Source organism: Oryctolagus cuniculus, chromosome 8 (genome assembly GCF_051225735.1).
Source record: "Oryctolagus cuniculus isolate XC-2025 breed Fujian yellow rabbit chromosome 8, ASM5122573v1, whole genome shotgun sequence".
In the NCBI taxonomy this organism is placed as follows: Eukaryota; Metazoa; Chordata; class Mammalia; order Lagomorpha; family Leporidae; genus Oryctolagus; species Oryctolagus cuniculus.
The window spans coordinates 92817557-92844926 of record NC_142874.1 but is presented as its reverse complement, the minus strand read 5'-3'; the positions used below and the strand labels follow the sequence as shown (position 1 = coordinate 92844926).

Here is a 27370-nt window from a genome sequence, read left to right as displayed (position 1 = left end):
TGGGAGAGGAGAAAACAGCTTCTACGCAGCTGCCTCTTGCCAACTTGAGTGATGACCTCCAGGAGCTGATCCTGCTCCTGATTGGAGGAGAGCAGCGTACTCGGCGTGTGGGCAGCCGAGTTGGGATTGGTGGAAGAGGACTGTAAAGGAGGAGAGAGACGGCATGCACCAGGAACATCAAAGAGGAACATCTATGAGGAACACCTGAGCAGCCCCCGAGAGAGCCAGCCGGCAGTGCGCCGCTCCCCCGCGGAAGTGGGGAAAGTGGCAGGGGGAACCGCCCTTCCACGGAGGTGGAAGGGATGGTAGCCAACCCGGGAAGAACCAGCAGCAAACCCGGGGAGGGCCGAGCAGATGAAAGAACAACGCAGGGTCCTGTGTCGTTCCTCCACGAAGAGGGGGAGCGACAGCTGATAGAATAAAAAAGGGAGAGAATGATCCAACATGGGAAGTGAGATACACAGCAGACCCATAGAACGGCAGATATCCTAAACAACACTCTGGCCTCAGAATCAGCCCTTAAGGCATGCGGATCCGGCTGAAAAGCCTATGAGAGTATTTCAGGCATGGAAAGCCAAGACACTCTGGGGAAAAAAAAAAAAAAACTAAATGAAATATCTCTGCAAGTGAGATCCCAGTGGAAAGAATGGGGCCATCAAAGAAGGAGGTACCTTTCTCTGAAGGGAGGAGAGAACTTCCACTTTGACCATGGCCTTGTCTAAATATGATCAGAGTCAGTGAACTCAGGGGGCTTCCATAGCCTTGGCAGCTCATGACAAGAGCCTAGGGTGATTACTGAGGCCATAAACAAGAGTGTCAATTTGTTAAGTCAACAACAGGAGTCACTGTGCACTTACTCCTCATGTAGGATCTTTGTCCTTAGTGTGCTGTACATTGAGATGTAATGCTATAACTAGTACTCAAACAGTATTTTTCACTTTATGTTTCTGTGTGGGAGCAAACTGTTGAAGTCTTTACTTAATGTATGCTAAACTGATCTTCTGTATATAAAGAGAAACAAAAATGAATCTTGATGTGAATGGAAGGGGAGAGGGAGTGGATAAGGGGAGGGTTGCGGGTGGTAAGGACGTTATGGTGGGGAAGCCATTGTAATCCATATTCTGTACTTTGGAAATTTATATTCATTCAATAAAAGTTTCAAAGCAAAAAAATAATAATAATAATACAGATAATTAAATCTACAGTAGTCTATCCTTATACATTTGCTCAACAAAGATATAAAACAAAATTTAGCAAAAGGATATTTACAGCAATACTGATACAGACGGGCGTTTCTTTCTTTTTTTCTTTTCAATTTCAGCTCCCACATATGAAAGAGAACATACAGTATTTTTCTTGTATGTCTGGCTTATTTCACTCAGCATGATATCTTCTTTTTAAAAAAAAAAAAAAAGATTTATTTATTTTACTTGAAAGTCAGAGTTACACAAAGAGAGGTAGAGGAGGTAGAGGTAGAGGCAGAGGCAGAGGCAGAGGCAGAGGCAGAGTTAGAGGTCTTCACTCCCCAGTTGGCTGCAATGAGTGGAGCTGTGCCAATCCGAAGCAGGAGCCAGCTTCCTCTTGTTCTCCCACGTGGGTGTAGAGGCACAACACCTGGGACATCTTTTACTGCTTTCCCACGCCATAGCAGAGTGCTGGATAGGAAGTGGAGCAACCAGTGCCCATATGGGATGCCAGCACTTCAGGCAGCAGCCTCACCTGCTATGCTAAATCTGTCTTCCATTTATATTCATTTTGATGCAAATGGTGGAATTTCATTCTTTTTTATATCTGAGTTATAATCCATTTTCTTTATCCATTCAAGTGATGATGGAAACCTTGCTTGAGTCCATACTTTGATTATTGTGACAGTTCTGCTGTAAACAAGGTGGTGCAGGTATCCCTTTGATATGTGTTCATGTCTTTTGGGTATATACACCCAATAGTAAGATTGCAGGATCACAGTACAGGCAAATCTATTTCCAGTTTTTTAAGAACTCTCCATACTGTTTTCCATAGTGGCTACACTAATTTACTAATTCCCACCAACAGTTTTTAAGAGTTCTCCTTTCAGGGCCAGTGCCGTGGCTCATGTGGCTAATCCTCTGCCTGCAGCGCTGGCATCCCATACGGGCGCCGGGTTCTAGTCCCAGTTGCACCTCTTCCAGTCCAGCTCTCTGCTGTGGCCCAGGAGGGCAGTGAAGGATGGCCCAAGTGCTTGGGTGCCTGCACCCGCGTGGGAGACCAGGAAGAAGCACCTAGCTCCTGGCTTCGGATCCACGCAGTGCCGGCCATAGCAGCCATTTGGGGTGTAAAGCAATGGAAGGAAGACCTTTCTCTCTGTCTCTCTCTCTCTCTCTCTCTCTCTCTCACTGTCTAACTCTATCTGTTAAATTAAAAAAAAAGAAAAAGTTCCCCTTTCTCCACATCCTTGCCAGCATTTGTTAATTTCTGTCTTTTTGATAGTAGCCATCCTGACAGTGTTGAGGTGATATCTCATTATGATTTTGATTTGCTTTCCCCTGATGGCCAATGATGTTGACCATTTTTTCACATATTTCATGGCCACTTGTATTTCTTCCTTTGAGTACTCTATATTGCAGTCCTTGGCTCATTTCTTCATTGGCTTTGTTATTTTTTATTAGTGAGGTTTTTGAGGTTGATATAGTCTGGGTGGTAATCCTTTGTCAGATGGGTATCTTAATTTTTCCCATTTTGTTTGCTGTCTCTTAAGTCCATTGATTGTTTTCTTTGATGTGTAGAAGCTTCTGAGTTTGTCTCTTTTTGCTTTTGTTTCCTTGCTTTGGGGGTCTTATCCAAGAAGTCATCAACTACACCAATGTTTTGAAGTGTTTCGCCTTTATTATTCCAGTAACTTTATTTCCTCAGGTCTTAAATTTAGGTGTTTGATCCATTTTGAATTGATTTTTGTATATCGTGAAAGGCAGGGACCTAATTTCATTCTTGTGTGTGTGTATATATATATATATATATATATATATACATTGAGTTTTGCCAGCACCATTTAGTGAAGAGATCATCCATACTCCACTGTATTGTCTGGGTACTTTTGTCAAAATTAGTTGGCTGTGTATACATGGCTCTATGTACATATTAACTTGGCAGATCTCTGTTCTTTTCTATTGGTCTAGATATTTGTTTTTATGCCAGTACCATGGCGTTTTAAATACAACTGCTTCATAGTATGCTTTGAAGTTAGGTATTATGATGCCTATAGCTCGATTTCTTTTGCTCAGGATCACTTTGTTTATTCTGGGTCTTTTGTGATTTCATATAAAATTTAAGGTTGTTTTCTCTAATTCTGTAAAGAATAATATTGACATGTTGATGGGGGTTGCACTGAATCTGTAGATTGCTTTAGGTAGTATATACATTTTAATGATATTAATTCTTCCAGTCCATGTACAAGGACTATCTTTGCATTTTTTGTGTGTCCTTGATAATTGCTGTCATCAATGTTTTATAGTTTTCATTGTATAGATCTTTAACTTCTTTGATTCTTAATACTGAATTTTTGTGGCTATTGTCAATGCAATTTCTTTTTTGATTTCTCATTCAGCAAGTTCATCATTAGCATATAATAAAGCTGCTGTTTCTTTTGTAGCCTGCAACTTTACTGAATTGGTTTATAGTTCTAACAACTTTTTGGTGGAGTGTTTAGTTTTTCCATGTACAACATCATGTCATCTGAAAATATAGATAATTTTTCTTCTTTCTTTCCAGCTTTGATGCCCTTTATTTCTATCTCCTCCCTAATTGCTCTTGGTAACACTTCCAATGTTATATTGAATGAGAATGGTGAAACTGAACATCCTTGTCTTGTTCCAAATCTGAGGGAAATGCTTTCAGCTTTTCCCCACTCAGTATGATGCTGGCTATTGGCTTGTCATTTATAGCCTGTAAAATTTTGAGGAATGTTCCTTCTATACCTAATTTGTGGGAGAGTTTTTATCAAAAGGTATGTTGAATCTTATCAAAGGCTTTGTCTACATCAATTGAGAGGATCATATCATTTTTGTTCTTCATTCTGTTGATAGATATGTAATGTTTACTGATTTGCGAATGCTGAACCATCTTTGAATCTCTGGGATAAATCCCACTTCATCATGATGTATGGTCTTTTTTGATGTAGTTTTGGACTCAGTTTGCTAGTATTTTATTGAGAATTTTCACATCTATGGTTATCAAGAATATGAGTCTGTATTTTCCATGTTGTGTCTTTGTTCAGTTTTGGTAATAGAGTGATGCTGTCCTCGTAAGAAGAGATTGGCAGTGTTCCATGCTTTTACATATTTTGGAATAATTTAAGAAACACTGGAGTTAGTTCCTATTAAAATGTTTTGTTGAATTCAGTAGTAAAGCCACCAGCACTGACCCCAGCTATTGTGTTCTTTTGGAGGTGTTATGCTATATTGCTTCTTCATATTTCCTAGGTCCATAGGTTGACATCTGTACATCTGGTATAACTACCTTTGTCTTAAAGTGTAGATTTTATTTTAACAGTGTATGATTTAGATTGAATGCTGGTATCACTTGGTTTATTGTTTTGCCTTTAGTTCTAGATAATCCCAGCAGTATAAACTTTAATCAATGTCAACTATGTCTATAAATGACATGTGGTATAGTCTGCAGCAGCTTTTAGGGCTTAGAAGTATGGCTTTGAAGTGATGTGGGCTTCAGTTCCCAGTGACTTCAGTGTCAGTTACATGAAAGATTGTGGTATCCAGAGCCTCATTCTAGATGCTGAGGGACACAAATGGGGCTGTCCATTTGTCCCACTGGCAAGCCTGAGTAATGCTATGGTTGTGGCAGTAGAAACTGTGGCTCTAGGACTATGTGATGTGGCTAAGCCATCCCCCAGTTTCTTTGAGGAGAGTGCAACTAGTTCTGGGGCTTAAAACACCAAAATCCCCAGTCCCAGGACTGGGGGATATGAACTGAACCTCATTCCAGTCCTACAGGGTGACTACCAGGAGATTTTACACTGTCAGGTATGGGTCTGAAGATGTGGAATGTGTACAGAGTCTTTCATATGTACCACCAGGTAGATTCCAGTGGGTTTGAAGGTATTGGTTCTGATTATTATGTGGCAGTTTATAGAGTAGGGTTTTTACCCCGGTCTCCCAGGGTGGGAGTCAATGTTGGGAATGGTGGCAGCCATCTGTCTGATGCAGAGCAACACAGATGGAGCACTCCAGATATTTTGAGTGAGTGTGAATTACTCCAAAGATTGTACTTCCAATATCAACAGTTCAGGTTCTGCAAGGCACAGAGGGAACTGCCCGCAGTTCTCACATGGCATGCAAAGGTGATGCTGGGGTTTTTACAAGTGTTCCCAGCTCTGTGAGCTGAGAATTTCAGAGAGAGCTTTCCAGGTCAGGTCCAAATTTTTATGAACTGCTGCTGGTGCTAGCCCCAAAAAGTTGAGGGGAACCCCTTTTGATTACATGCAGTGAGTGAGTTCAACACCACAGCTTATGCCACAAACTCCCACAGCGGTAGGATATGGGGGTCTACTCTTCTCCAAGTAAGTTGCCTATATGTTGGCTCTGAACACGTCTGGTAGCAACATACTAGATATCAGCTACATGACAGTACACAACCAATTGAGTCTGGCACTTTGAGGGAGGGTTGATGAAGAGGAGAGAAGCAATGTGGCTTTCCTCTTCAGAGCAAAGTTGACAATCAGGCCCTTGTCAGCTTCCTAGGCTGGAGTTAAAGTCAGTGGAGGTTGGGAGAACTCTGGAATTCTCCCTCAGTTTAAGTTGACAGTGGCAGAGTGTGGGGCGACGTTTCCTACCCTGACTTAGAATCATTGTGACTCCCAGATGGCAGCTGGCAGAGTAGATGCAGGGTCAACACCCCACTGCCATGAATGGACAGAATAGAGACAAAAAAATCAATAAAGAAATATCAGTGTTAAAAAGTTAAACTATACAGCAAATGGACCTGACATGTTCGAACATTCTATCCAACAGTTGCAGAAAACACATTATTTCACCAGCACATGGAACATTCTTTACAATAAACCATATATTAAGCCACAAAAAGTCTCACAAACCCCCCAAAAATCAAAATCATGTCATATATCTTTTATGACTGCAAAGGAATAAAATTAGAAATGAATAGTAAAAGAAACTCTGAGAAGTATATAAATACGTGGATACTAAAAAAGATGCTCATGAATGAACAATAGGACACTGAAGAGCTAAAAAGGAAATTTTAAAATTCCTTGAAGCAAATGAAAATGGAAATATGACAGAGGCAAAATTCCATTCACTAATGATGATGAATAAGAGTAACAAGGCAAGGCTTTCTGCTTACATTGGCACCAATAGAGGGCGCCCTACATCTACTGAAGCAGGTTCAAGGAGAGGTTGGAGGTGAGTCAAGGTTAATTCTTACACCAAGGCTCAGATGATGGTAGCAAAATGAGACAATAAATTGAATTATCTGAAGCAACAGTATGTACAAGAATCTTGGGGATAATACAATTGTGATCTGTTACCTATAAATTTAATATTATTTAGCTGAGAACAAAGATAGCATAAATTATAAGTAAGCAGGAACTGAAAGGTTCCCATCTGTTTTTTCCATCTTTTATAATGCTTATAGATAATTCTGTGCACAGAACACTTAATCTTGAAACAGTGAACAATGAGCAACCTTCGCACAAATGATATACCTCTGTTCTTGCTCAATAAATATCAAGTTTGCAATATAGCAGAACTACAAGGAGAGATAGACATATTAATAGCGATTTCTAGAACGAATGATATAGTAATTTGAACTTTTGCAGTTGCCTTGCTATCCTGAATTACTGCTGTTTAATGAGTCAATTTAGAATGAAAAATAAAGTGTTGTAATCTAGGGCACACAAAGAATGCTGCCATCTGCATTTCTCAGGTTACAACTGCCTCCCTAGCCCACTTCTGACACTCAGTTCTCTGACAGTTCAATTTTGTTAGCTGTGACTTCTGAAGTAATGCAGATGTTGCCTTTGGGAAGGTGTGTGGTCTTAGTGATAATTTAAGTGAAATCTCACTTAGTCATAGATTATATTTTATTGTTACTTGATGTTATATGAGTGATAAGATGACACATATATTGAGCCTTATGTTTCATATACCTCTAGCAACATTGTACCTCTTGCCTTCTGTCTTTTTCAATGGTTCTTATAACAAATAACCACAAATCAAGTAGCTTAAAACAACAGTTCTGGAGGCTAGAAATCTGAAATCAAAGTATCATCAGCAAGGTAAGGTCCTTCAAGGGAGAACCTGTTCCCTGCCTCTCCTAGAAAGTCCTGGTCTTCCTTGTCTTACAGCTGCTTTATCTCTGTTATCATTTGGTGTTCCCCCTATGCATCCATCAGTGCCCCTTAAATTCCTAAGATCTTTTTAAAAGAACATTAGTCAGTGAACTTCAAGCACAGTCTCATCCAGTCTGACCCCATGTTAACTTGATTATATCTTAAGTGACCACAGAAGGTCATAGCTACAGTTTCAGTTGCTAGGCAGTTAGTGTGCCCTTGGTGAGATACAAGACAGCTCACAGTGTGTTCCTCAAGAACCCTCAATTAGGAGACACAATCACATGATTTTTAGATTCTGCCAAACGTAGTGGTCAGTCATGAAGTCTTATTCTGACTTCATACACAATGAGACAATAAAATCCAAATAAAGCCACTGGCAAACATCATTATGCCTATGTGAAAAAAAAAGAAAGGCATTAAAACTTGTGGTACAAGAACTCGCTTTTCTCAGGAAGCCAACTAATGAGGCAACTGAATTGAGTGAGCAAACAGAATGGACAGGCACTTGGAGGGCCAGCCATGTTGATAAAGGAAATACCAATATGGTGGTATGGGAAAGCTTAGACCCAGAAATGTAGCTATGAAATCTTGTGGATTTTTCCAATTTGATTTAGTGTGATCAACATTCACCAATTATGCAATTGGTGGTCTGAGGAGAATTAAAAAAAAAAAAAACATGAAATTGCTTGAAATATAGTAGAAGCATTTTTACCCAATGTCACATTCACATTAGTCTTAAAGGGAGGGAAACTTGAGCTTCACCAGAAGGCAATCTTCACTGCTGATGGGAGAGTTTTAAGCACAGAGGCACAGTTTCTACATTTGTGTTTGTTTGCCACAGAGAGCAATGTATGGTTTATCGAACCAAACACCAGAATTTAAAGATCCATGATAGATAAGTATGAATCTAATTAATTAATGAAAAGAAAAAAGAAACCCTACTTAATGAAGGGCTATGTTAATACATTCACTCTGTGCAGTCCTCATTTACAATTCATAAAAGCTGCAGTAACAGGTACCCTGGACAGAGGAATAACAGGTTAGATATAGCACGTGAGGCAATGATGCAGCATGGAGGAAGAGCACGTTAAACCAGATGAGCAACCAGAAGCAGCAATAACGACGTTAATAAGAGAGACAATATAGTTAACACAGGAATGCATGTCTCTGTGGCTCAGCCACCACATTTTTTTTTTTTTGTATTTATCATTGTTTTTATTTTACTGGTAGGGAATGGAGACATTTCATGAAAAATGAAATCAATTGTATGATACAGTCAAGATCTTGAAAAAGAATGATCATTTCTCACCTTTAATCAGTAAACATTCCTCTCCAAAGGAGGTGAAAAAATACTTATATTAAATGTACCAAAAATAAAACACATTAAATACCACATCTCTCTAACTTCTTTGCATTCATTAACTACCACTCTAGAGTAAAAACAGTGATGGCTTTTGTTATGGCTTCATATTTCTTTAAAATACTAACTACAATAGATTTCCTTGTACAACTGTATTATTGCATGTTAATCGACAAGATAAAATGCAGGGAGAAAACAGTGACATCATCATTTGGAGGTTGTGGCAGTCAACTGCTCACCGTCCAATCACACATCCTTTTAGTTAATTTCTAGCAGCAAGTGTGAGAAACCCATGGGTTACTCTGTACAGCACCTTGGGAAAGAAAGTGCAAATATAGTGGACCAGCAGAACAACAGCAGTCGAACATCTTATTTAAACTTCTGAGATGAGAAATCGCCATGGAATTCTTGGTAGCAAGATCATTAATACTTTATAAACTTTATACTTGTGGTGGCATACTGTAAAGTTTACAGAAAAAAAAAAATAAGCAAGAGAGCTAAGAATCACTGCATCAGAACTTTTACAGGTTTCTTACATTTCAAGTAAGTTTAATCAACTCTCACTGTTATGAGCACCACCTCGAGCAGGCCAGCGTGCCATCGAGCGGCGCCCTACAAGTGGCTCTTACTCGCCACATAGTTCTTGGGATAAATGTGCTTGTACTGTGGCTGAACGGTCACGTGAAGGCTACAGTGATGGCGGCTGTGGATCACTATTCGGTGAAACTTCTTGCCTTCCCTCATGACTTCTTCTATACTTTTTTCAATAGACAAAACTTTTTCTAAAAAGTCTGAATCTTTCAAGTATAGCTCATCCCCAGGTAAAAGCTGGACCACCCCATCAGCGGTTAACAAGGTGATGGGCAGCCATCTTTCCACTCCTTCCAACGCACGATCCAAACAAAAGATGTGCAAGTCAGACAGGGAGGCAAAGTTCTCAAGTCTTCTGATTTCGTAGAACTGTGGTGGGGGCAGCCAAATTTCCTTCGAGATTAAACTTCTGGTTGCCTCTGAAGGAGAGGACCACTGGGATCCCACCACCTCCGCCGAGTCGGGGCAGACAAGCGGCGGCTCCCGCAGGCAGCACAGGTAAAATCAGCCACCACATTTAGCAATGTCCCACGCATTTAAATAGATTGGTCAAAATATTCATTCTGGATTTAGATAAGGAAAAAAATGAGTCTAGGACTAGATCTCTTTTTATTTGTCAGTGGGGCTAACATGAACTTGATTGTTATTTCTTAGCATAGTATAGATGTCCTTCTTTCTAATTCTGCTACATAGCTAGTTGTTTTTTTTTTAATCTTTTCATGCAGTGCATTTTACTGCTTAAGTTGTTACTCCATCATCAAAGTAGGACAGGTGATGCTTCTCATGTTATTCCACCACTGACCACTTAGAAAATAATGCAGTACAGATATGTAATAGGAATTTGATCCTTGGTTTCTTGTTCAGGAGAAATGGTCTCTTCCCTGGCCCTTCCCCTCGTTAACGATATGTAAGATGGCTGACATTTTCCACTTCTAGAGTTCCCCTTCCTTAAAAAGCAATAAGAGCCGGCGCTGCGGCTCAAGAGGCTAATCCTCCGCCTAGGGCGCCAGCACACCGGGTTCTAGTCCCGGTCGGGGCGCCGGATTCTGTCCCGGTTGCCCCTCTTCCAGGCCAGCCCTCTACTATGGCCCAGGAGTGCAGTGGAGGATGGCCCAAGTGCTTGGGCCCTGCACCCCATGGGAGACTAGGAGAAGCACCTGGCTCCAGCCTTTGGAGCAGCGCAGTGCGCCGGCCACGGCGGCCATTGGAGGGTGAACCAACTGCAAAGGAAGACCTCTCTCTCTGTCTCTCTCACTATCCACTCTGCCTGTCAAAAAAAAAAAAAAAAAAAAAAGGCAATAAGAATCTATATGCAAAGAGAAAAGAACTAGGAAATTGCTTCACAAAAGCTTTATTCTTGTGATTGTTGATATCCCAGTTCCATCAATTAAGCATAGGTGTTTCTTCAGGCAAAACACACATATAACAGACATAATAGTGCCGATTTCATTTCTTGTTGTGGGGATTAAGTAGGATAATTGATGCAAATATTTATCACAGGATCTGCTTATAAATGCACAATAACTATCAAGCCAAATAAAAAGAGTTTCTGTGGAATTTTTAAATGTTACTTCCTATTTTGTTAAAAATGAGAACATATATTTTAAAATAGAATTCTCTATGTGATGTTTGGGAATATAACAAAAAATAATTTGGGACTCAAAACAAGGAAGACTATGCCTTCAGTGTGTCCCTTGTCACTGGAATGCTTAGACAAAGTCAGAGTGGCCACCTGGAGAATCCCCACATGGTTGGAAGCTGGAACTAAATCACCTCTACTTCAATTCCTGGCTCTATACTTCATCTCCATGGAAACTGGACCTGCCAGTTTGTTTATGATAATCACTTTTTCCCTCAAAGTATTCTAACTCTTCAGGCAATTGTAATAATATATAGTTTTCTGTTTTGATTTTATTCTTTAAAATTATAGTTTGAAAACTCAGAGTGGAGGACAGATACAAATGACTCTCAACCACCCGAAAGTTCTAGACATCATCTGCTGTAGGCAATTTGGGTAATACCTTTTGTAACATCAGTTTGGTAAAAGGGTATAAAACTTGAGGGTAGCACCTAGACTTTCAGAAGTGCCAGGTGAACTAAGATTGTGCCCCTGGTTTCTGAAGAGGGAACCAAGATCCTCTAGCACTAGAACTATCACCTGCTATCTCCCTGGGTGCACACTGCAGATTCACAGTAAGCTGGGTGGGAAGCAAAGTAGCTAGGATTCAAACAGACACTCTGATATGGAATGCAGGCATCCCACGTAGTGATTTAGGCACTGTACCGTTGTCTTGCCCCAGGCTTTATTTTTTTAACATGAAGTAAGCTACAGCCCTGTGATTATTCAGGGCCTAACAGAATCTCTCTCCTTTCTCAGAGGAAGCCAGTATTTGGACAAAGCATAACTCTTACTCAATGGAGTTCTCATCTGTGAATCTACTATGACTCATTGGCTAAGGGCACTTGGCAGTTCCCAGATCATCAAGAAAATGCTGGCTGAATCGCCCTCAAACATAGAAGGGAAAACTATTGAGATAATGTCCTTTCACTTTCTGAACATCTCAAGATTATGTAAGAAATTTCAAAATGCCTGTTTCCCAATTAGAGTTTTTGCCTTTCACTTAATTTGGTAGTATTATGTTTGAAGATCCTGATGTGGTAACTGGAAACATAATCTTTGAAGTGGAAACTTATTTTTCTGCTTTGTGCATGTGAAAATTAAATTGGCTGTATTATATAGGCATCAATATGTGTTTTACTTCACCATGTATTTATTATCTGGTGTGTGCTGGACCCTGAATTAAATGTTTGATTTTCTAATACTTACAACCATTCTGCAAGAAAAACTCTACCATCCCCAGTTTACATAATCTAAAAAAAAAAAAAATGGGATTCAATGCTGCTAAAGAACTTCCAAGAATAGGCTAGTAAATAAAATAGATATGATTTATAAATAAATCTGTAATTAAAACCCATATCTCTTTTATTAAGTGCTATAGTTGGAAAGTCTCCCTCTGACCTCATATTGAATTTAATTGCCATTGTAACAGTCCCAGAGATGGAACCTTTAAGAAGTGATTAAGTCTGAAGCCTTGGTCTTCTAATGGATTCACACCTGTTTACTGGCATGGATTAGTTACCATAACAGTGAGTCCCTTATATAAAGAATCAGTTGGACCTGATTTCCTCTTTGTCTTACATGTGCTTGCTCACCTTTCCACCATGTGATGACACAGCACAAAGACCCTTGCCAGATGCTGGCACCATGCTCTCAAACTTCCCAGCCTCTAGAACTATGAGCTGAATAAACTTCTATCAATGAGCCAGTCAATGTTATTCTGTAACAGCATTAGAAAACAGATTAAGATACCAAGTCATGTTAAAAACACTGTCTGTTTTGCAGACTGCCCCAAAGCTTTTTACTTAAAATATTTCTTACTGTTTCTGATGGTTGAATGCCAGCTTGGCCCATCTGGTGCTATTTTTCCAGAACTTTACAAGAGTGCTTTTCTATTAAAAGAAATGTTTTAACATTGCCTAAAACATTTCTTGTACCCACTTTGCAATGGTCACTACACTATGGTCACCTTGCCACACAGTGAATTGTAATGAGCTGAGCATGTGGACATGAGGATGTCAGGAAGATTGCAAGCAATTGTGTGGATAATAGATACAGACATCGCCTGCCACACATGCTCAGCTCCAGAGTTCTTGATGCAGCAAAATCTGTGTTGCTGCTAGCACAGTGGCAGCATTCCAGAACTCTGGTGGTAGACTGAATGGCAATGCAGGTATTTTGGGAAACTCTTGCACCTCAACTAGTTGAGAATACATATGATCAGGAATCCTTATGAGGGCTCCGAAAGCTTTTGGTGTGTTGATAGTTTCACTGTGTTGTATAAAACTCATGAATTTTCTCAGAAAGTCAGCTCTTCCTATGGATTCATGATTGTGGCATCACAAATTGAAGGCAGACACGATATAGCAGGGAAATCTTGTGTCTAACCAAGATGTTTACTTTCCACATTGAAAGCTAATGTTATGCTGATTCCTAGAGAGTAGATTTTGATGTTCTGACTTGTACAGACAAGAAACTTAATATAGGAAATACTGTTAGAATTTGAAAAATTACCTATAGTGCTAATCCTCCGCCTGTGATGCCAGCACCCCGGGTTCTAGTCCCGGTCGGGGCGCCAGATTCTGTCCCAGTTGCTCCTCTTTCAGTCCAGCTCTCTGCTGTGGCCCAGGAGTGCAGTGGAGGATGGCCCAAGACCTTGAGACCTGTACCCACATGGGAGACCAGGAGAAGCACCTGGCTCCTGGCTTCGGATCAGTATGAAGCCACTCTCACTGTCCACTCTGCCTGTCCAAAAAAAGAAAAATTGCCTATAGTATGAAAATTCCCACAATATTAGACTAAAGTGTAATGAGTAGTGGTAATGCCCACAAAAAGGTCATGAAAGTATCATAAGGCATTTCTGCAGTATCTGAACTCCTGTTCTCTATAAAAACCCTTAGCAGTCACTGGAAATTCATTTTCATGGCTGATTAATCAAGCGTACTCACAGAGCAAACCAGAGTGGTGGTGGTGCTTGTCCCTACACCATTTCTTTAATCAAGGCTGGAGGAACAGAAATCTACCCATCATGAACTAGGTTGACAAGAAAAATATTATATGGCTAAACTTACACACAATTTTTTTAAAAATAATGAAGTATGTTTTGAGTTGTAAGAGATCTGAAAGTTTAGTATTCTCTCTGACATAGTAGCCCTCAGCATCATTTTTAGAAAATGTAGTCATTACCTTTCTTGATCTAATCCTCAAGAGTTAGGATTCTGACACTGACTTACTTACATGAGAGGAGGGAGGAAACTAGAAGGTGTTAAGTATACTCCCTTACTCTATGGATGAAAAGCATGAAGTCTAGACGAATGATCATGAACAGATACAGCAGTAAAAGCTCTAATTCTGCATCATTCCTTTTATAAAACAGTATAGGAGTATATTTTTAGTGGAAGTCACCAAATCATCATAGTTTAAAAATGCAAGTGGAATTTACTGAAGGGCCTTTGAGTGCCAGTGCTAATGTGACGTGTAAAGGAAATTAACAAAAAGATGAGTCCGCATGATCTTCTGTTTAAGGATGTTATTTTCTACTCAAATTTACATGCAGATAAATTTCAAAGCTACTCATAGGTTAAGAATAAATTGATACGATAACATTGAAGGCCAGAAACAGTAAGAAATATTGGTCGCCGTGAGCATCTAAGAAAGATGGAAATCATAGTGAATGCCATATCCATGGATGCCTTCAGCCTACAGGTATAGTGGGTGCCAGTCATGCCCATGAATATTTGGTGGCCAGCAGAGAACCAGAAGAGTTTGAGGATGTTACCGACTGAGCAACGATCAATGCAAAACTGAGCAGGGATCAAGCAGAAAGAGCAAAATTGTTTCTACTCATGTTGAGAAGAGACAGAGATGGCTAGAAGGGTCAGTTTTTCTCATCTGGCGCAAAACTTCCTTTCTTATTGCTCTGTTGAGTGTTGCTCAAATACATCAAAACTCCATGAATCAATAGCAATTATAAAAGTATAGCTATCTGCATTAAACCTGCAACAAGTTAAACAGCTATTCAGTTGATCAAACATGCAAGGAGCCAGGATTGCGAGGAAGTGACATGATTTTTAGCTCTGCCTCTTCTATGAACAAATTATTTTGACCCCTTGAAAACCACTTCTCAGAGACTCTACTTCTTCATCTGTAAGATGGAAGAAATTAACTAATCACTGAAGTCTGTTTAAAACCATCTTATTCAATCTTCTGACTTGAGGGGAAAGAGAAAATGAGTTAATATTGATCACATGTGAAGGGGAAATATGGGACAATGTGTCAAGTGAAAATACTGGTATTTCTTTTAAAAATCCCTTTCCTTGGGTGGCCCTTTGGCTTAGCAGTTAACTTGTAACCTAGGATGCCTCCTCATGTCATGGTCCCTGGGTTCAAGTCTTGATTCTATTTTGAAGCCATTTTCCTGCCATTGTGTACTCCAGGAAACAGGAGTGCTGGTTTAGTGAGATTTATGAACCCGGAGATGATATGCCGAGGCCTTTAACAGGAAGCAGTCTTTTATTATTATTACCATTATATTTTTATTTAAGGTATACAAATTTCATGTTTTTCATTTATACAGAATCAGGAACATAGTGATACTTCCCGCCGTACCCTCCCTCCTGTCCTTGGTCCCAACCCTTATTCCTCCTCCCTCTCCTATCCCCATTCTTATTTCTTGCAAAAATCTATTTCCGGATAATTTTATACTGATAGGATTAACCCTACACTAAGAGTTCAACAAATACTGTGAAGAAAAAAAAATAAACACTGTTCCTCAACAGAAGAGAAATGGGCTGTTAAAAATCATCGCATCTCAGAGTCAATTTCACTCCTATAGATTAACTTTTAGGTACTCTATTAGTTATCACAGATCAGGGAGAATATATGGTATTTGTCCTTTTGGAGACTGGCTTATTTTACTAAGTAAATGGTTTCCAGTTAGACACATTTTGTTGCAAATGACAGGATTTCATTTTTTTACTGCTGTGTAGTATTCTGTAGTGTATATATACCATAATTTCTTTATCCAGTCTTCAGCTGATGGACATCTGGGTTGATCCATATTTTTAAAAATTTATTTATTTATTTGTAAGGCAGAGTTACAGAGAGGCAGAGGCAGAGAGAAAGAGAGAGAGATACTTTGCATCCACTGGTTTCCTCCTCAAATGGCCATAACAACCAGAGCTGGGCCCATACAAAGCCAGGAGCCAGGAGCTTCCTCCAGTTCTCCCATGTACGTGTAGGGGCCCAAGGACTAGGGCCATCTTCCATTGCCTTCCCAGGCCATAGCAGAGAGCTGGATCAGAAGTAGAGCAGCGGGCGCTCAAACTGGCCCCCATAGAGGATGCCAGCACTACAGATGGTGGCTTCACCCACTACGCCACAGCACCAGCCCCTGATTCCTTATTTTAGCAGTTGTGAATTGTGCTGCAATGAATGTGGGGGTGCAGATAACTCTCTCATATGCTGATTTCTTTTGGTTTGGGTAAATTTCCAGGAGTGGATGGCTGGGTCATATGGTAGGTCTATAATCAGATTTCTGAGGTATGTCCATGCTGTCTTCCACAGTGGGCACATTCCCACTGACAGTGGATTAGGGTATCTTTCTCCCCAAATCCTTGCCAGCATTTGTGATTTGTTGATTTCTGTATGAGAGCCAGAAGACGTACATCAATCAGAATTGAAAAACAAATGTAATAACTACCACAGAAATAAAAACAATCATTATTATAGGAATTATTTTTCTCATTATGCTGGCATCAGGCTCAGTTGGATTCATATCCAAAAAGACTGAGTCCCAAACAAAGAGGGGGCATTGCCTTATATATTTTTCGCTTTTTTGTTCCCCATATATGGTTACACACGTTTTTGATTGGATGTCTTAGGTAGCTATAGGAATTGATACAAAGCTGGGCACGCAAACATAGTTACTGATAATGTTTAGCTAGTTTCCATTATCACACCTGACATTTTGTCCCACGTATACTGAGATGTACACTGTCCAGCATTGGCTAGCACTGTGCTGACAGGCGGAAGCTGCAACAGTTACAAGTAGATAATGGCCACAATCCATTCCCAGGGTAAGGGTCTTTGGTTGGTTGGTTTGCTTTTCTGTCTCTGGAGGGCCTCAACCATAATGGTTCCAGCACTTGGATCCTTGCCACCCAACCCACAAGAGAGACCTAGCTTGAGCTCCAAGCTCTTGGTTTCTTCCCCCTTCCTCCCTCCCTCTTTTCTAACATCATTTCCCTCTCCCTTGTAAATAAATATTAAAGTACAATCTCTTTCTCCAGTTTTTCATCACTTTTTCAGATTATTACAATAATTATTAGCCAATCAATGCAAATAAAAATATTGGGTGGAGAATATCCAAAGATGAAGTTAAATAAAGTCTTCCATTTATTAACAGAATTATATTGAATAGTCTCTCATCGGTACGCAATATTTAATAAAGGTTTGAATAGATGGATACATGTTTAATAAATTAGTGACACTGACATCACTTTTGTCAATATAAAAACTTTTTATCAGCCATGTCCAGATGCTCATGGTGCTGACTCACCTTGTTATGATGAATGTATTTTTACTAGCTTATTCAGCAGTCCAGGGGACATTGTCACATAGGAAGGGCCATAACATTAAAATCCTGTGAGAAAACTCACATAATCATTTCCCTGGGGAGTGAAGTCGTATTTACTTCGGTCTCTACCCTTTTATTCAACTCAAAGTTTATCCTCTTTACAGTCTTATTTGTCTTCTTCATTGTCAGTTTCCCTGCTTTTTTTTTTTTTTTTTGTCATCACGTTGGTTTCATGATCAAACTATTATCTTGAAGTGATTTGTTCTCAAGAAAAGCTAAAGCAAATAAATGGTTCATTTAAAAGCCTGCTTTAGGTGAAGAAGGAAACCAAAGGTTGCAGATAGATTAGAGAACTATGCCTCAGATCCTTTGTGTTCTTTGTTAAAGAGAGAAGGTAAACATAACTCCTGTGGTGCTATTTAAAATACTCTCTTCCTCCACCTTATCCTCCACCTCTAAGCTCTGTCCAACTGGGTCCCTTAAGAATGGGAAGCAATTTACCCTGCTAAGTGTTATATTGAAGTGTCTACTGAACAAATTTGAGAATATTATAGATAGGCCTACAAGTGCTTGCTTATGTAAGCTCCCTCACCAGGAATAACTTTGCTGTCATTGCTATTTCATTCTCTTAATTCTAATTCATTTCCTGATGCCTACCTGATGAAATAATTAGAAAGGTTACAGAGCAAAGGATAAAAGTCAAATGTGTGATTGAGAGGGAAGCACCTGCTCTGTCGCAACCTGGCTTCTCTCAGCACGTATTCTCTGAGCTTATTCTCTCAGAAGTCATCAATAACTCCAGCGTCAATCTCCATTGCTCAGATTTCCTTCTGCTGAACTGTCTGCTGTGAGTGTGACATGGTTCTCCCTCTTCACACTATCTCAGCCCTGTGCCACCACAAAAACTGAGTTTTCCCCTATTGTCTTCGGTTCCCTTCACTGTTACTCTTTAGTACTCATCTTCCTTCAACACATATATTGTCAATTGTTTTCCTTTTGAACAATATTTCTTTTCTATATCCTCTAACTCTTGGTGTTAGTCCGTGATTTAAGTCTTTTTATTTTTATTTTTTAACAGGCAGAGTGGACAGTGAGAGAGAGAGACAGAGAGAAAGGTCTTCCTTTCATTGGTTCACCCCCCAAATGGCAGCCACAGCTGGCACGCTGTGCCTATCTGAAGCCAGGTGCTTCCTCCTGGCCTCCCATGTGGGTGCAAGGCCCAAGCACCTGGGCCATCCTCCACTGCCTTTCCGGGCCACAGCAGAGAGCTTGACTGGAAGAGAAGCAACCAGGACAGAATCCGAAGCCCCAACTGGGACAACAACCCCAGGTGCTAGTGCCGCAGGTGGAGGATTAGCCTAGTGAGCCACAGTGCACGCCTGTGATCCAAGTCTTATCTTTACGTAGATAACCCCAAATATCCCTCTCTTCCAAATTCTTCACCTATCGTCAAACCTTCCTTTCCTATCACCCACTTAACAGTTTCATCCATCTGAGCTGTTGACATTCCAAAAGTTACTTTATCAGCTCTGCCAAACTAAATGTTTGTATTTACCTCCACTTCTTTTAATAAGCTATTTTCATGGTCATCTGAACATGAATCACACTCTTGAACTATATTTGATTCTCGCATTCCTCTATGCCAGCTTAAGTCAACTAAAACCATGCTATAAAAATGTGTAAATATGCCTTTCGCATTTGGCATACATAGTCAGTATTTTCATTTTAATAGATGTATAGTATTGCAGCATACTGCTATATGGTAATTTATTTAATCTCCTGTTTGTATATGTTTAGATTATTTTCAAACTCTTTTATTAAATGTAATGCTATAATTAGGTAATTATTGAATATTTATGTGAAATTACTGCACCTAAAAGGATGAGCAGTTTAATTCTGAAAATGCTATCAAATTATCCTTAAAGTATACAAAATTTGCCTTGTTGCAACACTGCATTTCTCATCTAAAATTACTGTAATGATCTGAAATACCTTTTCATGTTAAGATATTCTCACATATCATGGTCATTTTTGATTTTGCAATATGTTTATTTTGAGCAATGCTGAAATTTTCACCAGTGTCATACAATATTATTCACTGTGGTTTTCCATCATTTTGCTATCTACATAGGCATGACTCCTAATAATAATCTTTCTTTTTTTCATTTTTTAATTTTATTTAGTAAATTTATATTTACTAAATAAAATTAACCAAATGTTAATTTTGGCTTTGACTGCCTATGCTTCTGGGGTATTTTCAAAGAAGCCTTTGCCAGTACCTATATCTTGCAGGGTTTCTCCAATGCTCTCTAATAATTTGATGGTGTTGGGTCATAGATTTAAGTCTTTAATCCATGTTGATTGAATTTTTGTGTAAGGTGAAAGGGAGCAGTCTTGCTTCATGATTCCGCACATGGAAATCCAATTTTCCCAACACCATTTATTGAATAGACTGTCCTTACACCAGGGATTGGTTTTGGAGTTTTGATCAAATATGAGTTGGCTGTAGATGTTTAGATTGATTTCTGGTGTTTCTATTCCGTTCCATTGGTCTATCCATCTGTTTCTGTACCAGTACCATGCTGTTTTGATTACAACTGCCCTGTAGTATGTCCTGAAATCTGGTATTGTGATGCTTCCAGCTTTGTTTTCGTTGTACAGGATTGTTTTAGCTATTCAAGGTCTCCTGTGTCTCCATATAAATTTCAGCATCATTTTTTCCAGATCTGAGAAGAAGGTCTTCGGTATCTTGATTGGTATTGCATTGAATATATAAATTGCTTTTGGGAGAATGGACATTTTGATGATGTTGATTCTTCTAATCCATGAGCATGGAAGATTTTTCCATTTTTTGGTATCCTCTTCTATTTCTTTCTTTAAGGTTTTGTAATTTTCATCGTAGAGACTTTAACATCCTTGGTTAAGTTTATTCCAAGGTATTTGATTGTTTTTGTAGCTATTGTGAATGGGATTGATCTTAGAAGTTCTTTCTCAGCCGTGGCATTGCCTGTATATACAAAGGCTGTTGATTTTTGTGCATTGATTTTATACCCTGCTACTTTGCCAAACTCTTCTATGAGTTCCAATAGTCTCTTAGTAGAGTTCTTTGGATCCCCTAAATAAAGAATCATATCATCTTCAAAGAAGGATAGTTTGAGTTATTCCTTCCCTGCTTGTATCCCTTTAATTTCTTTTTCTTGCCTAATAGCTCTGGCTAGAACTTCCAGAACTATATTGAATAGCAGTGCTGAGAGTGGGTATCCCTGTTTGGTACCGGATCTCAGCGGAAATGCTTCCAACTTTTCCCCATTCAATAGGATGTTGGCCGTGGGTTTTTCATAAATTGTTTTGATTGTATTGAGAAATGTCCTTCCATACCCAATTTGCTTAGAGTTTTCATCATGAAAGGGTGTTGTATTTTATCAAATGCTTTCTCGGCGTCTATTGAGATAATCATATGGTTTTTCTTCTGCAGTCTGTTAATGTGGTATATCACATTGATTGATTTGTGAACATTGAACCATCCCTGCATACCAGGGATAAATCCCACTTGGTCTGGGTGGATGATCTTTCTGATGTGTTATTGCGATCTATTGGCCAGAATTTTATTGAGGATTTTTGCATCTATGTTCATCAGGGATATTGGTCTGTAATTCTCTTTCAGTGCTGCATCTTTTTTCAGGCTTAGGAATAAAGGTGATGCTGGCTTCATAGAAAGAATTTGGGAGGACTCCCTCTTTTTTGATTGTTCTGAATAGTTTGAGGAGAATTGGAGTTAGTTCTTCTTTAAATGTCTGGTAGAATTCAGCAGTGAATCCATCTGGTCCTGGTCTTTTTCTTTGTTGGGAGGGCCTTTATTACTGTTTCAATTTCTGTCTCAGTTATGGGTCTGTTTAGGTTTTCTATGTCTTCCTGGTTCAATTTAGGTAGGTTGCATATGACCAGGAATCCATTTCTGATAGGTTTCCCTGTTTGATGGCATACAAGTCCTTGTAGTAATTTCTGATGATTCTTTTTATTTCTGTGGTGTCGTGTCTGTATTTACTTTCCTTTTTCATCTCTGATCTTATTGATTTGGGTCTCTTCTTTTTTTAGTTAGTTGGGCCAATGGGGTGTCAATTTTGTTTATTTTTTCAAAAAACCAGCTCCTTGGTTGGCTGATTTTTTGTAATGTTTTTTGGATTCAATCCTGTTGATTTCTTCTCTGATTTTAATTATTTCTCTTCTCCTACTAGATTTGGGTTTGGTTTGCTGCAGATTTTCTAGATCCTTGAGATGCATTGAAAGCTCATCTATTTGGTGCCTTTCTACTTTCTTGATGTAGGCCCCTATTTGATATAAACTTTCGTCTTAACACTGCTTTTGCTGTATCCCATAAGTTTTGGTATGTTGTGCTGTTATCCTCATTTACTTCCAGAAAATTTTTGATTTCTCTTTTAATTTTTCTATGACCCATTACTCATTCAGGAGCATGTTGTGCCATCTCCATGTGTTTGCATGTGCTCTAGGGATTCCTGAGTTGCTAATTTCCAACTTCATTCCTTTATGGTCTGAGAAGCTGCATCGTATGATTCTAATTCTTTTGAATTTGCTGAGACTTGCTTTATGGCCTAGTATGTGGTCAATCCTAGAGAAGGTCCCCTGTACTGCTGAGAAGAATGTAAATGCTTTATGTGTAGGATGAAAAGTTCTGTAGATCTCTGTTAGATCCATTTGGGCTATAGTGTCGTTTAAATCTACTGTATCCTTGTTGATCTTCTGTCCTGTTGATCTATTTCTGAGAGTGGAGTATTGAAGTCCCCCAGTACTATTGTATTGGGGTCTAAGTCTCCCTTTAAGTCCCTTAACAAATCTTTTAGATAAACCAGTGCCCTGTAATTAGGTGCATATACATTGATAATCATTATATCTTCCTGTTGAATTGATCCCTTAATCATTATATAGTGCCCCTCTTTGTCTCTCCTAACAGTTTTTGTGTTAAAGTTTATGTTGTATGATATTAAGATGGCTACGCCTGCTCTTTTACATTTCTGTTGGCATGGTATATCTTTTTCCAGCCTTTCGCTTTCAGTCTGTATGCATCTTTGTTGGAAAGATGTGTTTCTTGTAAGCAGCAAATAGATGGGTTTTGTTCCTTAACCCAATCAGCCAGTCTGAGTCTTTTAACTGGACAGTTCAGGCCATTAACATTCAATGTGACTATTGATAAGTAGTAACTTTGCCCTGCCATTTGCCAAAGATAAGTTCTAATATATGCTTTGAATTCCCTGTGATCTTTTGCTGTGAGGTTTCCTTCGTTTACCTTCTTTCATATTGATGACCATGTTTCTGTGTTTCTGTGTGTAACACATCTTTAAACATCTTTTGCAGGGCTGGACGAGTGGTGACAAATTCTTTCAATTTCTGTTTGCTGTGAAAGGTCTTTATTTCACCTTCATTCACAAATGAGAGCTTTGCAGGATATAATATTCTGGGCTGGCAGTTTTTCTCTTAGTACCCGCGCTATGTCTTGCCATTCCCTCCTAGCTTACAGGGTTTCTGATGAGAAGTCAGCTGTGAGTCTGATTGGAGCTCCTCTGAGAGTAATCTGACGTTTCTCTCTTGCACATTTTAGGATCTTTTCTTTATGTTTCACTGTGGTGAGTTTAATTATAACGTGTCGTGGTAAGGATCTCTTTTGGTCATGTTTAGTAGGGGTTCTATGAGCTTCCTGTACTAGGATGTCTCTGTCCTTCTCCAAACCTGGGAAATTTTCTGCTAATATCTCACTAAAAGGGCCTTCTCATCCTTTCTTCCTCTACATGCCTTTAGGAACTCCTAGAACCTGACTGTTGGGTTTTTTAATAGTATCCTGTAGATTCCAGACAATAGTTTTTAGATTTCTCATTTCCTCTTCTTTTCTTTGGTTTGACTGTATACTTTCCTGTTCTGTGTCTTCTAAGTCCGATATTCTCTCTTCTGCTTCACCCATTCTGTTTGTAAGGCTCTCTAATGTGTTTGTCATTTGATCTATTGAATTCTTCATTTCATTATGATTTCTCATCACTATCACAATTTCATGTTCTACTAGTTGTTTCATTTCATTTTGATTCCTCCTTAATATTTCATTTTCATGAGAGAGATTTTCTATCTTCTATCATGGCGAGATTTCTGTAGTTCAAGAATTTGTTTTTGAGAACTTCTTAATGTTCTTATCAATTTTTTGAGATCTGCTTCTTGCATTTCTTCTATCTCATCATCTTCATAATCTTGAATTGGGGTGTCTTTATCATTTCGGGGCGTCATAGTGTCTTCCTTGTTCTTGTTACCTCGGTTTCTGCATTTGTTTGGCATTGTGGAGATATTCTTTGGTTTCTTTGCTGTGGTATTTTTTCGCATTATACTATGACTCTAGATTAAGTGGACTGTCTGCTTTTGATGGAGCCTTAGAGGCTTGAGATGGGTGTGGCCTGAGAGCTCTGTTTGGTTCCTCAGGGTTAAGAGTGTGCCAAAGGTGACACTCCAGGTTAGGTATGGTAAATCTCTCTCTCTCTCTTTCTTTCTTTATTTTGATTCAAAAGGGAAGTAATTCCGCACAGCTGGCATTCTTGCGCTGGTGTGTTGAGTCTGATGCTGGTGTCCCGAACTGTGGGCTCCCAAGCTCTCCACGCAGGTCCACTGTGAATCACTAGTTACGGAAGAGTTTCCTCTGCTGTTTCTTCCCCTACTCTTTGTTGAACCTGCAGTATCTCCACTTTTATTAAACTGTCTCTTCCCGGACTATCAGTGTGCTCCCTTCCTATTCCGCCATCTTGCTGCTCTCAATAATCTTTCTTTACAAATAATTCATGATTTTCCTCATACCTTTATTCTCCCCATAAGCAAAATTCTTAGCATTTTTAAGAAGTTTAAATTCTCCTGCATTTCTAACTATTAATTGATATTTTATTTACTTGCATTAAATGTATATAATTTTGTACATCATTACAATATTGAATCTTTCCATTCAGAAGGAAGATACTTATTTCTCTAGTTACTTATTGTGTTAACACTTTTCAATAACAGTTACAATTTTCTTCATTTATGCCTTGGGCTCATGTTAACAGACTTTTTTGTGGCAACAGTACAGTTTACATAAATGCAATTTTTACTATGTTTTCTAACTGGGTATTATTATAGTAGAGGGTAGTTTTAAATATTGCAAGTTTAACATCTTGGATATGCCACTCAACAAAACTATCTTATTTATTCAATAGTTCTCCTAGGTACCTTATCATAAGATATCTATGTTAACTTATTTTTAATTCGAGATATAATGCTTTTCAAACCATTCATGCAACAGAACAATTTTGATTTTGGAAGAAACAAATCTTCAGGCAAATATTCATCGAGGCTTCTGCTGTTTCCTGGTACTTAACTGAAACTCCCATGTGCCAGCCTACCTCCACCTGCAGTGTGCATGCCCTCACTTCTCCATCTCTGCCCGACAATGAACTGTTCATCATTCCATTTCTATCTTTTCCAGAACTCCAATTCAATGTCATTTCAGATCATTCTACTCAGAAACCTCCTTCTACATTAGTAGATCCCATTCTGAACATTTTTTGTATAAATCATTTCACATCAATTATTAGGCTACAAATATGTTGGAAACAAGGACTACTATTTTGTGATTTTTGTCTCTCCTGTAGCACTAATGTTGGTTTCTTGTATGTTTTAAGAGAGCTCGATAGATATGTTTTGTTCAGTAAAATGCATCAGGTGTGCAGAGTCTAGAATTTTAGCCAGGGGATTCCACTTTCCATTCATCCCATGGCTGTACCATTAATCTTGGCTGAACTAAAGTTTGGTTGGTCATCCAACACTGGAAGTGTAATTAGATGATGAGGTCAACAGGACATGAGAGAAGTGGATTCTTATGTGCTTATTAAAAAATGTTACTTAAGTACTTTCACTTTCCTTTAAAAATGTACTGTCACATAGCCCCATAGAGACAATAAAATTCTGAAAATTCTTAACTGATCTATAGAACTGGGGGTGTAATTGCTTTCTCTCCTGGCTGTTAAAATGTTCTACTTAGGAAACAGTGTTCATTTTATTTTTATAACTTAATTTTATATTTTATAGGTACATAATGTTATTTTCATATTGCAGTTTTAACTAGCACATACCTGCGAGTTCAATTATGAAACTCAAAAAATCCATTCATACTAAAAGCTGTGTAATGTCATTTTTCACAATGGTTCTGCATTAAATTACTTCTTTACTGAAATAATATTTTTCTTCTTGCTTAAGGATATAGAACCTCAACTATTTTTCCATTAGAGATAAGACTACATTAAAATAAATAAAAGAAAATTATTGTAATAAAGATGTTGATATACAAAATACTGACCCATTCCTGTACACAATATTGACAACTATCCACCTTTCAGTCTGCACTTTGACTGAAAAACAAAAAGATTTTTTTTTCTGTCTGAAATGACAGGCTCTTTGAAACCTAGAAGAAACTAAGTAGCTTTTGCCATTCCCCATTACAATTACAGTAGTGCCAAAAAGTATACAAACTACTGGGTCTGGATCCAAGTAAATGTTGCAAGAGTGTTATAAGCTCTTCAAGATGGTAAAGCTTATGGCTCCTTAATTAATAACAATAAAATAAAAGTTCATTGAGATCAAATATGAATTTCAGACTGATTTTATTTATGCCAACATATTCTTTATATTTAAAAGCCTCCTGGCTAACACACCGCAAAAATTAACACAATTTATGAAGCCACATCCAGTGCCTGTACAGTAACAATCTCTATCATACATGAGCCTCAAGTCTCAGCAGAGTGGCCCCTATGTGACTCCAGTATTGTGGAACTTCTCTGCAGAAAGCACAGCTATTCATCTTGCACACTGACCCCTACTGGGATAAGCCTACGTGGGTGAGCACCCCCTGAACTTTCTGATTATTTGCCAGTGTGTCCAGAAGTTTGCATTATCCCCAATTCTTGTCTGATATGATCTCTCTTCAGAAATTTTCATTTTGTAATAGTGTGACACATTCTGGATAGTGCCCTTTGTACTAGTTCACAGACTTAAGGTACTCAGGAAGGTTTGGCCCCCTTCTTGCCCCAGGATCAAACTTCGTTAACCCACATCATTAAACACACATGAACCTGTCAACAACAAAATACTGAGAAAATTTGTTTTACCAGAATTTTTATTTTCCTAACAGGCTTAATGTTCGTGCTTGTTCATTCTTCTGTTCTTCTATTACAATAGCAGTACGATTAAAATGCTTCTGAAAACTTTCAATATACCAATCAAGAAGCAAAGTAATCAGCTACTTCAAGCAGTCTGGTCAAACACAGTGCCTGAAATCATTCCCCAAATAGTTTAGTTTATTTTTTCACAGTGATCTTTTTCCTCTTCTTCCCCTCCTTTTCCTTCTTGTTTATGAAACAGAGGTCAAGATTTTAAAAACCTTTTAAAACAAATACCTGATTTTGGTTTTAAGAATTTTTTACTCCAATGCCTGGCTAGGCAAGGCAAGAACAGTTTGTTATCTAGGAAAGTAAAAATTGGACCACAGATGTGTAAGTTAATGCTTATCAATAGTAAGAATAAATTATTGAATCTGCGACAGACAAGTTGGAGAGTGGCTAGTGCAGTTCTGTTAGTTTTTTCAATCTTCTAAAATGGTAGAGGAGGAAAAACTACTGGTTTTCCATTCATGTGTGAAGGGCTCATTCTTCTAATTCAAAGATATTTAATTAGTTAGTTTAGAAACAGATTGACAGCTCTAGTGATCTCTGATTATTGCTGCTTCCATACATGCTTTGAACTACCAGGCACAGCCTACTCCACACATCAGCTCACAAGCTACAACAAATCACATGAAAACATATTCAGTGGTAA

The 27370-nt window shown here is 38.7% G+C and overlaps 2 protein-coding genes across 5 annotated transcripts in view; one reads left to right on the top strand and one right to left on the bottom strand.

Moving 5' to 3' along the window:
- Positions 1–27370, top strand: part of BANK1 (B cell scaffold protein with ankyrin repeats 1) — a 352635-nt gene that overhangs the window by 217173 nt on the left and 108092 nt on the right. The gene's annotated exons all lie outside the window — the stretch shown is intronic.
- Positions 9158–9791, bottom strand: LOC138843448 (acyl-coenzyme A diphosphatase NUDT19-like; the record flags this gene model as incomplete). The annotated part of the gene is made up of 1 exon (XM_070047301.2): positions 9158–9791. A coding segment is annotated over one exon (483 nt), but the record flags the coding sequence as incomplete, so codon positions are not given.